The 14290-nt window shown below is 42.1% G+C and overlaps 1 protein-coding gene across 1 annotated transcript in view; it reads right to left on the bottom strand.

Annotated features, from left to right (window-relative positions):
• Nucleotides 1–7741: 7741 nt before the first annotated feature.
• The window catches only part of tatdn1 (TatD DNase domain containing 1), a 47291-nt gene continuing 40742 nt past the window's right edge, over nucleotides 7742–14290 (bottom strand). The window contains exons 11-12 of the mRNA XM_052023269.1: nucleotides 12323–12449; nucleotides 7742–8706 (exon numbers count right to left, since the gene is read on the bottom strand). Coding sequence (XP_051879229.1) covers nucleotides 8604–8706; nucleotides 12323–12449 — 230 coding nt within the window. The 3' untranslated portion in view covers nucleotides 7742–8603. The remainder of the gene's footprint in view (nucleotides 8707–12322; nucleotides 12450–14290) is intronic.

Below are 14290 nucleotides of genomic sequence, written 5' to 3'. Positions count from 1 at the left end.
TTTTCCTCCAGTAAAGTGAGTGATGCATTTCAGGTAGCTATCATGAACCCAATAAATTGGTCATCCCTCTATGTGAAATTAAGTTTATTACCATATGCCACCTAAGTTTTATAAATGTACAAAATATGCATGAGAGCAGAAACTTCACTAATTACTGAAAGAAATTGTAACTATACTGCTCTCATTTTCAACTCTTGAAGTTAACACAATACAGATCACAACCTCCTGATCTGTATGGGCACGTGAAATTGTCGTATTTAAAAACTTTTAATTTTTTTTTGGAACTAACTGATTAACATTTCCTATTTTTCTCTTAATCTGCAACTTTGGTCCTAGGCTATAGTCTTTGCAATTTTTTTTAAAGGAACCTTGCATGTGTGAAACTGGTATTGGGGTGAATATTTAAATCCCTCTAAGGCTCTTAGCTTCTACTTATCAAATACTTAAATGGGAAATGTGCAATGCCACTTAACTCTATCTTATCCCTTTTGATCTTTGGGAAAAATTCATTACTATTTCTCATTTTTGACCTTGTATTAATTACACAGCACAGAAGCTGAGCTAGTCTGTGCAGGTGTCCATACCCCTTAAGTTGTTTTCCATTCTACCTACCTCTTCATAGGTATGACTTTCTTCCATTTATTCACCTAGATTTAATCTTTTGAAGGCATCCAGTGATGGGTGCCCAAGCTATTGTGCTTGAAAGGCTATCTTTAGGTTAGGTTAGATCACTATGGATTAATTGTTGGCACTTCTGTGCTTGTGGTCTGCACTTGTGTACAGAGGGGTGCTGGACTGGTGCACCACTGTCAAACTGTGCAGTAGTTGTGGTTAACAAGTATTGCTAATAATAGTGACCTTGAACAGTGAAGCAACTTGAAAGTACTACTTGGCATTAAATGGTGCGCTATCACAGGATCACTGCTGGAGAGTTCAAGGAGTCCAGGTAGGTGTCTGCATTAACAACTGACGTACATTTCTAAGATTCCCCACCCTTGCAAACCCTTGACTTTGATTCTTTCATCCTCAAATTCCTCAACCAATCCCCATCTTCTATAGCAACCCTACCCTTCTCTCACCTGGGTCACTCCATAAATTTATTTAGTGACAATAAGTGATTGTAAACAAAATCCTTCCTCAACACTTTGGGTTTTGTGCTTTTAAGTTGCGGGGCAGATACATTAAGGACATTTAAGAGACTTTTAGATAGCCACATGAATGACAGAGAAATAGAGGGAAAGGTTAGATAGAGCTTTGAGCAGGATAAAATGTCAGCACAACATCATGGGCCGAAGGGCCTGTACTGTGCTGTGATGTTCTATGTTAACTGTAAAGTCTGGGCCGAAAGTTGCTATAGCTCAAATTTGGTACTTGGGCCATCATTCGGACATCCTTGATCTGTGCTGTTGTCTCAGCCTGTGATAGTTCCTCTTTTTGAAAGTTTTTTTTAATTTCCATATTAGATTTATTAGTATTTGTCTCATACCAATGACCCCCTAGTTTTTGATTTTTTGTCAAAAGTAGAAATCTTTTTGACACATTTCCTTTCCTATTCATAAATCTAATGTTCTCTAACAGGATCTGAAGTAATTTAAAACAAATCTCAACTTGTTTGAAGAATAAGAATTAGTATAGCAGAAGAGACTCCCATTCGGCCCATTAAGTCTGTGCTAGGTAAGCAATCCCATTCCCTTGTTTTTTGAAATGTTCCCAATTGCTCCAATCTTTGCAGTTCTAGTAAGATCTGTTTTAAATGCTAATCTCTAATGATGGTAATGGGCTTCATGCTGAAATTCTCCACCCAAATTCCTGTACAGATGAGATTTTCTTTGGTTTCAGTTGTACAAAATTCCTCTATATAGAGCTTCTATAGGAATTGACAACATCCATGACCAATTCTATGCTATTTCCGGTGCTGCTCTTCTGCAACTGTGACATCATTCCCACTTGCCAGTGTCCTCCACATCAGAATATTGACATGATTTAAAAAAAAATCACTGTAGTAGACTCTAGTTAAATAACAACCATTTTTATTTTTCTCCATAATTTATAATTGCTGGTAGCTTGTCTTCCTATTTTGTTCAGTTTTTAACATTGACTTGAGCAACAAACAATCTGCTGGCGGAACTTAGCAGGACAAGCAACATCTGTTGGGGGGGGGGGGTGGGAAATTGTGGATTTTTCAGGCTAAAAGCCTGGATCAGGACTGAGAGAGGAGAGATGCCTAGTATGGGAAAGGGGAGTGGTGGACTTAGGTGGGATGCAAGATGAGAGGCAGATTGCGCCAGGTAGGGAAGGGAAGCAGGGGTGGAGTTGGGAGATTGCAGGTATGTGATAACTTGGAGGGGTGAGAAATGTATAGAGAGGTAGATGGAGCAAGGGTAGGGGAGGGGACTGAAGATTGGAGACCGTTCCTGGAGGGAGATAAGCAGGAACACCACTACTACCAGATAGCATCAATTCTACCTGGCTCAGGTTCCAACTGCCATTCACCTCTCCCATAATGTTCCCATTCTCACCCAGCACTGATAGCTTTTGTGTGCCTGCTTAACTCTCTTCAGCAGCTATCTCCAATTTTTATACTCTCTTCCCCTGCCCTCCCCCCACACACACCTTGTTGCATCTTCCTGTCCATATATATATTTTTCCCTCTTTGTCTGCCTCCATCTATCATATGTTGTGTTCCAGCTCTCTCCCCTACCTGGCACAACCTGCCTGTCGTCATGCATCCCTCCTCAGTCCACCGCTCACCTCTGACTCCTGTCGCACCAATACCCTTTATGCTGGCTATCTCACCTCTCAGTCCTAATGCAGGTTTTCAACCTGAAACATCGAGAGTTCCTCTCCACCTGCAAATGCTGCTTGACTGCTGAGTTCCTCCAGTGGATTGTTGCTCTGTATTCCAGCATCTGCAGTTTCTTGTGTCCCTAATGTTGACTTGTATTGACTTCAATCTGCAAACTTTCTCCAAAAACCTATTGTTCATCATAAACCTCAAATGCTATTGATGACAAGCTTCTGAAATGTAGATTCGTCATAGCTGTGCCTGCTTTTATTTTTTTGCTTGGTTTTATTTTTTGCTCAACATCCACAGACAACTTCTAGGAGATTGTTGAAAAGCAATAAGAATTCTGACCAATTTTCCACTTCCCAATACACTCAATGTTATAATGTATCACTTGATGCCACTCTGGCTTTAATCAGCAAACTAATCACTGTCTGGGATGTTTTTTGACTTCAGTTGACATTGGCCAAATTTGATATATCATCACAGAAGGCTGCCTTTTATTATTTCTATTCCAGAAATATTTTTCCACATGTAATTAAAGGTGCCATATTGATACTTTATACATTACCATTTGGAAAAAAAAACTGATACTTTAACAAGTAGAAGTACAATTAAACCATATTTATCTGGTGCTTGTGCAGAAAATATAGAAAACCAAAATGAGTCGGTTGGCTACCCAAGTTAAAAGATTACAATTTCCATTTCAGAAAAATATTAGATTAGGACTTCAGTCTTGTACTGAGGGTGTGCTAAATGTAATTCTTCAAGGAAATGCCCAAACATTTTCTAGTTCTGTGTTTGGGTGGATGCTGAGAATCACAGTGTGCAATAGGAAGGGCAGGTAATTATATTGGTATCCTAATTTAAAAACCTGTGGTTCATTTAATTCTGTTTGGGTATACAACATTAAACCTCATCTTTTATTATAGAAAATATAATCTTAGTTTTCAATAATGTCTCCTTAGAATTATCCCTGGACTCCAGGGGTTAAATTACATCAAATGTATCTTATATCCCCTCTCAGACTAATAAGCTTTCTAAGATATGGTGTCCAGAAGTGAACACTTAGTCCATTTGGTGGTTGGGCAGGGACTTGTATTTAATCTAGTTCTCTAGATAAACTATTTATGCCTTTTGACTATTTTCTGTGCCAGGCTTTGATAGTTTAAAATATGTGTACATGGACCCCTTCTGTTTTTAGTATTTCATCAGTATTCTTAAACACCTCACCAAATTGTGTTGATTGGTACTTCATGGGATCTTGCTAAACAAGTTCTAGTAATGATTCTTGTGCAATTTTGGGGGTTCATCCTACTGTTTTTAAAAAAAAAACAAATAAGGGTAACAGTCATTGCTTTGAAAGTGTAAACTGAACAGCAAGTTCCTGTGACCTCTTGTGGGTAGTTTAATGCAGAAGTCTAAGTTGCAGCCAACTTGCCCTTTTCCTCAAAGCTGTCCTATTATGCTATTGTTGAAGTAGATGGGGGAAAAAAAAGGTGAAAAGTTAGTGTATTTTCTTAATATACCCACTCGTTTCACAAAAAAATGTTGAAAGATTGCATATTTTAGTGCATGTTCCTGTTTAAATATGTTTGACAGTAATTAGGACAACAATTTTTCTGGCAACTAGGAAGATTCATTAAGGTTTCTAATTGGATTTTTTTAAAAAATGGTTACTTGTCTTTTTTTTGTCCCACCTTTTCTCTGCATTTATTACCACACTAGCATGAAATATTTTAACTCTCTGAAGAGGCCACTGCTCCTTTATGGGTTTCTAATTTTATATTAAGTTCTAGCGCAAAATCCCGTAGAAAATGGAAATATAAAGACTGCCAGTGTTCTCAAGCAACACACACAGTGCTGGAGGAACTCAGCAGATCAGACTGCACTTATGGAGGGAGATGAACAGTCGATGTTTCGTTTAGGCTGAGACCCTTCATCAGGACTGGAAAGAAAGAAAGGGCAGAAGCCAGAATAAAAGGAAGGGGGGACGGGGAGGAGCATGACCTGGTGGGTGATAGGTGAATACAGGTGAGGGGGGGGAAGGAGGTGGGGGGCGGGGGGAGTGGGATTGATGTGAGAAGCTGGGAGGTGATGGGTGGAAGAGGCAAAGGGCTGAAGAAGATGGAATCTGATAGGAGAGGACAGTAGACCACAAAACAAAGGGAAGTGGGGAACCAGAGGGAGGAAGGTGAGGGTGATGGGAAGGTTATGAGGGTGGGGGAGGGAAAAGAAGGGGTAAAGGGGCCAGAGGCACAAGAGAAAACAAAGTGGGGGTGAGGGGGGTGGTTTAACAAGAAGTTAGAGAAATCGATGTTGATGCTGTCAGGTTGGAGACTACCAAGACAATATGAGGTGTTGTTCCTCTAATCTGTGTCTAGCCTCAATTTGGCAGTAGAGGAGGCTGTGGACAGACATGTCAGTGTGGGAATGGGAAGTGGAATTAAAATGGCTGGCCGCAGGGAGATCCTGGCTGTTACGGTGTATAGAGCGAAGGTGCTTGATGAAGTGATTTTTTTTTTCCCCCCCAATCTGATTTGGGTCTCACCGATTCAGAGGGGGATGCACCGGATGCCATATGTCACTAGTGGATTCGCATGTAAAGGACTGCCTCCCCCCCGAAAGGACCGTTTAGGGTCCTGAATAGTAGTGAGGGAGGTGGTGTAGGGGCAGTTGTAATACTTATTGTGGTTAGTGGGATTGGTGGGGAGGGACAAGGCAGTTGTGGAGTGTGATCCTTGCAGAGAGTGTGATCCCTTAGTCCACCTTAACAGCCAGGATCTCCCGGTGGCCAGCTATTTTACACCTCATATCCCATCTTGGTAGTATCCAACCTGACAGCATCAACATCGATTTTTCTCTAACTTCTGGTAACCACTCCCTTCTGTCCCTCCCCCACCCCCCAGCTTTGTTTTCCCTTGTACCTCTGGCCCCTTTACCCCTTCTCTTTCCCCTCCTCTGCCTTTACAACCTTCCCATCACCCACACCTTCCTCCCTCTGGTTCCCCCCCGCCCCTTTTCCCTTTATTTCATGGTCTGCTGTCCTGTCCTATCTTTCCTATCACTTCCCAGCTTCTTACATCATTCCCTCTTCCACCCATCCCCCACCTACCTACCTTCCCCCTCTCACCCACCAGCTCATGGTCCTGCCCCTCTCCCCACCCTTATATTTCTGGTTTCTGCCCTCTTTCTTTCCAGTCCTGATGAAGGGTCTCAGCCTGAAACGTCAACTGTTCATTTCCCCTCCATAGATACTGCCTGTCCCGCTGAGTTCCTCCAGCATTTTGTGTGCGTTGCTCCAGATTTCCAGCATCTGCAGTCTCTCTCACATTGATAGTGTTTTCATTTGCCAGTGAGAGCAATATGCAGCCCATTGTACTTTGAAGCAAACCCTTTTTATTTTACCAAGACTCATTACCATCATTCCTCATACGTGCACTCACTACCACATTGTCCCACATAGTTTCTAGCTTTTGGTTTTGGGCCTCCCAGTTCAATGCCAGCCAGGACCTTGGCTACCTTCAATTCATTCACAGCTTCTAAGTTTTTCCTTCGTACCTATGCTCTACCCACACTGCTATGTGTCCATACCCTCCTCTGCCCCTTCCCCCACCACTTCCATCTCTTGCTGTTTCTAATTTGCAGTTGTCCAGTTACTTTGTCCTCTGCCCTATCCACTGTTGCAACCAATGGTTCTTTGTGTTCCTGTCAGCCGCCAGGAATCGCAAATTCATCCTGCTCCAGGCTCTGTCCACTCTATTTGGTGGGGGGGGGGGGGGTGGTCGCCTCTCTTTTCTGCCATTCCTCCAACTCCACTTTGTGCTCCACTGATCTTGCCTTGTCCCCACCACCCTCCCCTTACTACCTCTCCTCCCTCCTCTGACCCTACATCTCACCCCAGCTCCAACCTCTGCTGTGTCTTCATCATCACCTCTGATCTTCCCCTTCTGGCACTGAGTGGTCTGTCCTCACCAGAGTACCCCTACACCTGCCTCACTTACTGAAGATCAAAGAGGTGACTGTGGACATTCACATAGGCCTGTACTATGCCTGCCTTTGTTAGCTATGATACAGTTCTTGTTCTGAGTCTATTCCAGCAGCACCCCCTCTCCCCCCAAAGTCTCTGCTGCATGAACAACAGCATCAGTGCTGCTTCCTGCACTCATGTGGAACTCATCACTTATTACCAAATCGCACCCTGCCCTCAAATTCACCAGAACAGTCTCGGTCACTTTTTGTCTCTCTGTGTCTTAATCTTTGGAGAGAGACTTGACACTGACATCATCTATAAACCTACCTACTCCCACCCTATCTCCTGTGAAGATTACATCCCTCCTCAATTTCTCTATCTCATCAGTTCTTGAGATGAGGTCATGTGATCTCGGGCTTCTGAGATGAACTAGTGGAAATGTGGCTTCCTCTTTGCCACAGTTGGAGCCCTCACATCTATTTCCTACATCTGCTCTCAGCCCACCCCACCGACAGAACGGAGATAGAATTCCTTTAGTCCTCGCCTTTCACCCCATCAGCCACTGCCTCCTCCAATATATCATCTGCTTCCAGCTCCTATTACTAGTCACATTTCCCCCTCCAGCTTTCTGCACAGACCACTCTCCATGACGTGCTCAGCTCATCCCTCGCCACCCAACCCTCCCCACACCCTGACACACCTTTCCCTACAACCTTTCCCTTTACCTCCTACTTCATCACTATCCATGGACCAGAACAGCCTTTCCATGTGACACAGGTTCACCTGCATCTCCTCCAACCTGGTCATCTACCTTCAGAGCTCACAATGTTGCCTCCTCTGTCCACCCCCCACCCCCCCCCCCCCCCCCGCCAAATTTATCTGATTTATGAAGTTCTGATTTGTTCCAGGTTCCAGTCTCCTTTGTCTTTTCATCTGCAGCTGTATTTTTTAATGAACCAGCATTACATGCAACTTCAACAGATTAAGCACAAAAGAATGCTTCATTTTTATTTATTTCAAACAAATGATCATACTAACCCAACACTTTGCCATTTCTTGCAATTTCATAAGTTATTTTGACAAATTGTTGGGTCATTAACATTGATTTTATACAACATGATAAATACATTGTTCCTTAGCTCAGCCATTTGTGTTTTTCCTGAATTGGCACCAGAACATTGTACAGATATAGATGAACATGCTATTTTATAATAAACTTGCTCAATATAACACACTCCACTACATCTCAAGTTCATAATATGTCTAGTGTGGACTATACAATTGATTAGCTAAAATTGCATATTAATGTTATGCTGTTCCTTGTTTGCTTCAGCCACTGTTACACATCCTGCTCCAAACTAGGCTAGCCCATTATAATTTATCACTGACCATTTGATTCTTTACATAGGAGCTGGACATTTAAACAACATTGATCTGCATACCAGAGGATGTATTACAATAAAGTTGTAGGCAATCAAGATTTTGATTTTTAAAATACAGCAATGTAAAATGCAATTATTTTTGTTTGAGGTATTTTTAAAATTCAGTAAACTACCTTAAAATAACATGTCTTGAAGTTTTGACTTATTCAAGTGGGTATGAAAGGGAAGCTATTTCCCTTCTATGCTTAAATAGATAGTTTACCAAGGTCAGGAAATTTTTCAGTAAGTGTCTTAATGGCAAGGTTAAAATTCATATTAATTCTATGGTGGCTTGTGCATAGAGCTCAACATCCATCTTGAATAACAGAATAAACTAGGGAACAGTACCCAAGTAGCTCTGTCAGCTGCCAGTTAAGTTTTGTCACGTTGAGGACAAATAGACTGGAATGATAATGCCTGGTGATCAGCTGTTAGGAAAGAAGACCTTCACAGTATTATTGTACATGGTGTTGCTCAGTTCACGCATGTCCTCTTCTCGCACAGCAGCCATTACCTCCAATATTTGACTATTAAGGAAAAAATTTAGAGAGACTTGTTAATTTGGAAAACAATACACTTCTAAACCTATGGAAATCTTGTGTTCTTGAATTAATCTTGACAGCCAATTAATGTTCCATATGAAACATTTTCCAGTTCCTGTAGCAGTATGTTTCAGAAAAGTTTGCTTTGATCATGTATATTGTTTTATGACTTAATATCATGTACATAACAGAAAAGTTCTGTTCCTGGATTACATGGCTTTGGTCTATCTTGCAGATTCCAGTTTCCTTTCTTTCCAAGAGACTTCTCGAACTACCTGGAAAAAGTCATTTTTACTTTCTTTGAAGATTTGATTTCAGTTGGCAAGTTGTGTACTTGATTCCCTGGATCAGAGTTTAACAACTAGTCACGATCATTTTATGCATGAGCTACATTACTGAATTTGAGGTTCTGTTTATTGATTTAGTGATTTATATGGGACATTTTGCCTAATGCATTATTATATCTTGGATGAAACACAGCAAAAGGAACTACTGGATGCCAAAATATGATCTAGTTAATGAAGCACGCTGAATAGCACTTTCTTAGTCACGCATCATTAACTGCTAGCATATGTGATATCTTGAAAGTATGTCTTTAATGGCCCTTTGTTTACAATAATCATAAGAGAATCCATAGAACTATAGAACAGTACAGCACAATACAGGCCCTTCGGCCCACCATGTTGTGCCGACCTTTAAACCTCACCCAAGACTATCTAACCCCTTCCTCCCACATATCCCCCTATTTTAAATTCCTCCATATGCTAATCTAACAATCTCTTGAATTTGAACAACGTATCTGCCTCCACCACCACCCCAGGCAGCGCATTCCATGCACCAACCACTCTCTGGGTGAAAAACCTCCCTCTGATATCTCCCTTGAACTTCCCACCCATTACTTTAAAGCCATGCCCTCTTGTATTGAGCATTGGTGCCCTGAGAAAGAGGCGCTGGCTGTTTATCTATTCCTCTTAATATTTTGTACACCTCTATCATGTCTCCTCTCATCCTCCAAAGAGTAAAGCCATAGCTCCCTTAGTCATAATGCATACTCTCTAAACCAAGCAGCATCCTGGTAAATCTCCTCTGCACCCTTTCCAACGCTTCCACATCCTTCCTATAATGAGGTGGCCAGAAGTGGACACAGTACTCCAAGTGTGGTCTAACCAGAGTTTTGTAGAGCTGCATCACTACCTCATGGCTCTTAAACTCGATCCCACGACTTATGAAAGCTGACATCTCATAAGCTTTCTTAACTACCCTATCCACCTGTGAGGCAACTTTCAGGGATCTGTGGATATGAACCCCCAGATCTCTCTGCTCCTCCACACTATCCAGTATCCTGCCATTTACCTTGTACTCCGCTTTGGAGTTTGTCGTTCCAAAGTGTACCACCTCACACTTCTCTGGATTGAACTCCATCTGCCACTTCTCAGCCCAGCTCTGCAGCCTATCAATATCCCTCTGCAATCTTCGACAGTCCTCTACACTATCCACAACACCCCCGACCTTTGTGTCATCTGCAAACTTGCTAACCCACCCTTCTACCCCCTCATCCAATATCATGAAAAGTAGAGGTCCCAGAACCGATCCTTGTGGGACACCGCTAGTCACAGCCCTCCAATCCGAATGCACTCCCTCCACCACACCCCTCTGCTTTCTACAAGCAAGCCAATTCTGAATCCACACGGCCAAGCCTCCCTGGATCCCATGCTCTCTGACCTTCTGAAGAAGCCTACCATATGGAACTTTGTCAAATGCATTACTAAAATCCATGTAGACCACATCTACTGCACTACCCTCATCAATCTGCCTGGTGACCTCAAAGAATCCTATCAGGCTTGTGAGACATGATCTTCCCCTCGCAAAGCCATGCTGGCTGTCCCTAATCAGTCCATGATTCTCTAAACGCTCATAGATCCTATCTCTTAGAATCCTAACAGCTTACCCACCACAGACGTAAGGCTCACTGGTCTGTAATTCCCTGGACTATCCCTACTTCCTTTTTTTGAATAAGGGGACAACATTTGCCACCCTCCAATCCTCCGGTACCATTCCTGTGGACAACGAGGACTCAAAGATCCTAGCCAACGGTTCAGCAATCGCCTCTTCCTAGCCTGGGGAATATTCCGTCAGGTCCCGGGGACTTAACTGTCCTAATATTTTCTAACAGCTCCAATACATCCTCTCTCTTGATATGGACATGCTCTAGAACATTAACCTTACCAACACTGTCCTCAGCATCATCAAGGCCTCTCTCCTTGGTGTATTCATTGAGAACCTCACCCACTTCCACAGCTTCCAGGCATATCTTCCCACCTTTGTCTCTAATCAGTCCTACCTTTACTCTCGTCATCCTTCTGCTCTTCACAAGTGAAAAAAGCCTTGGGATTTTCCTTAACCCTACTTGCCAAGGCCTTTTCATGTTCCCTTCTTGCTCTCCTCAGCCCCTTAAGTTCCTTCCTTGCTACCCTATATTCCTCATGAGCCCTATCTGATCCTTGCTGCCTACACCTTATGTATGCTGCCTTCTTCCTCCTAATTAGTTGTTCCACCTCTCTCGTCACCCATGGTTCCTTCACCCTGCCATTCCTTCTCTGCCTCACTGGCACAAATTTATCCCTAACATCCTGCAAGAGATCCCTGAACAACGACCACATCTCCATAGTACATTTCCCTTCAAAAATGTCATCCCAATTTACTCTCGCAAGTTTTAGCCTTACAGCCTCATAATTTGCCCTTCCCCAATTAAATACCTTCCCGTCCTCTTTGCTCCTATCCTCGTCCATGACAATGCTAAAGGTTATGGAGCAGTGGTCACTGTCCCCCAAATGCTCACCCACTGAGAGATCTGTCATCTGACCCAGTTCATTACCTAAAACTAGATCTAATATGGCATTCCCTTTAGTCGGCCTGTCAACATACTATGACAGGAATCTGTCCTGGACACACTTAACAAACTCTGCCCCGTCTAAGCCTTTGGCACTAAGCAGGTGCCAATCAATATTTGGGAAGTTGAAGTCTCCCATGATAACAACCCTGTTATTCTTGCACCTTTCCAAAATCTGCCTCCCAATCTGCTCCTCACTATCCCTGCTGCTACCAGGAGGCCTATAGAATACTCCCAGTAGAGTAACTGCTCCTTTCTTGTTCCTAACTTCCACCCATACTGACTCTAGAGAGGATCCTAATACATCATCCACCCTTTCTGCAGCTGTAATAGTATCCCTGACCAGTATCGCCACCCCTCCTCTTCTTCTCCCCCCCTCCCTATCCCTTTTAAAACACTGAAATCCAGGAATATTCAATATCCATTCCTGCCCTGGTGACAGCCAAGACTCTGCAAGAGCCACAATATCATAGTCCCATGTACTTATCCAAGCTCTCAGTTCATTATCCTTATTCCTGATACTTCTTGCATTTAAGTAAATGCACTTTAGCCCATCCACCTTTCTACTTTTATACCCTTATACTCTGCTTCTCCTTCCTCAAAGCCTCTCTGCATGTTAAATCCCAACAAAATACTTGCCATAGCTTGAATCATTGAGGGATATGGGGGGGAAGAAAAAGAAACAGGATTTTCATTGGTATGAATACTCACATAATATGGCATGGTTCATTCCTATCCTTCAGGCAATATCCCTCTTCCCACTTCTTCTTTGTTGGAAAGGTTGTTTTCACGTATTTAGCACCTGCATGAGTGTTCTTTACTCCACACCATGGTGCATCTTATCAGAAATAAACAAATTACTTAACAGGTTTTGAAAAATCATACAGAAACAGACACACGTTATGAATAGATTCTGATCCAGACAACTTAGTACAACATTCATTTCTGGAGCCTGGGTTCACATATTCAAACATAAGAAATAGGAGCAGCGGTAGAACATTTGGTCCCTCAAGCCTGCCTTTCCATTCCACAAAATTATGGCTGATCTTTTATCTCAAACAACACTTCTTGGCTGATCCCTTGATTCCTTTAATATCCAGAAATATATCAATTTGTTTTTCAGTGCAATGTATGACCATGACTGAGTATTCACAGGACACTAGGATGGAGAATTTCAGATTCATCACCCTGTGAAGAATTTTCACATTTTAAGTCAGAACAGGGAAACAGAACCTTCGGCCCACCGAGTCCACACCAACCATCAACCCACCCACTTAGACTAATCCTATGCGAATCCATTTTTCATTCTCCTCACTGACCTGCCCCAAATCATCATGCCAGCCTCCTCCTCCCCCCACCCACTCATCTCAACATTCTACCACTTACTTATACACTAGGGGCAACTTACAGTGGATAATTAGCCTACCAACCTACATGTCTTTGGGATGTGGGAGAAAGCTGGAACACCAGTAAGAAATCCATGCAATCACAGAGAGCATGTGCAAACTCCACATAAGCAACACTAAGGGGTCAGGATTGAGCACAAATTTATGGCACTGTGAAGTAGTGGCTCTACAGCTGCACTACTGTATCACTCTAAATTTGGACTTAAATGTCCTACCATCATTTTGGGACTGTAACTCTTGTCCGAGATGATCTAGCCAGCAGAAATATCCTCCATCTTGGGTAAGGTTAAGGCACATTGTTGAGACACTTCTAATAAAGCTCTGTCCTTAATTTAACCATTATTAACCTGGCATAAGTGCTCAATGCTAATGCTGACGCAGGTTGTACTCTGGTCTTTCATTAGAACATTAGAAATAACAGCAGGAATAACTTAAGCCTGCTCTATTATTTAATATGATTACAACTGATCTACCTCGTCTACTTTTATTTCCTTTTCCCATATCCCTAGATTCATATTGTGTGCAAGTATCCATACAACTCAAATCGTGAATATAGTCATCTACTGAGCTTCTACAGCTCTCTAAACACTAACAACCCACCAATTGAAGAAATTTCTCATCTCAGTACTAAACTGCCAACCCCTTATCCGGAGACTATTACCACTCTCAAATTGAGAAATGTCAATTCTGTCAAACTGTCTAAGAACCTTATGGCCTGGATTTTACATCAATAGTAATGAAACCACCATCTCTATTCAATGAAACAGACAACCACCTGGTTTAACACAGAAATTTAGCACACAACTTAACATTGCTTTAAGTTATTCAGAACAGTTTTACAAGCAGTATAGTTTGTATTGTTCTCAACTGCAATCAAAGAGAATCAATAAATTGAATGTGATGTTCAAATATTTACAAACTAGTTCTGCTATAAATGCCTTGAAAAGCTTTGGTCCACAAATTTGAGTTTTATGACATGCTAAAAAAAAATTACTAATCATCGAACTATCTGCCCCTAAAAAGCACTAATTATGTTTGTGTATTATAATTAATGAATATCTTAAAATAGGGATTTTAATAACTTTAGCATGTTCTGGATTCCAGCTTTGTTTGTTTCAACCTTTACTTAGCACGGCTTCACCATTGGCAGCCTGCCCTACTGAGCACAGAAATTCATCATAAAAGTAAACCTTCATAGAAATTAGATCACCTACCACTGACATGTAACCCAGAATTAATGCTTTTTTGCACCGTTTTGAAGCTGGATTGCACC

Source organism: Pristis pectinata, chromosome 9, assembly GCF_009764475.1.
Source record: "Pristis pectinata isolate sPriPec2 chromosome 9, sPriPec2.1.pri, whole genome shotgun sequence".
Taxonomy (NCBI): domain Eukaryota; kingdom Metazoa; phylum Chordata; class Chondrichthyes; order Rhinopristiformes; family Pristidae; genus Pristis; species Pristis pectinata.
The sequence above is the reverse complement of the archived record's forward strand: the minus strand, read 5'-3'. Positions and strand labels throughout refer to the sequence as shown.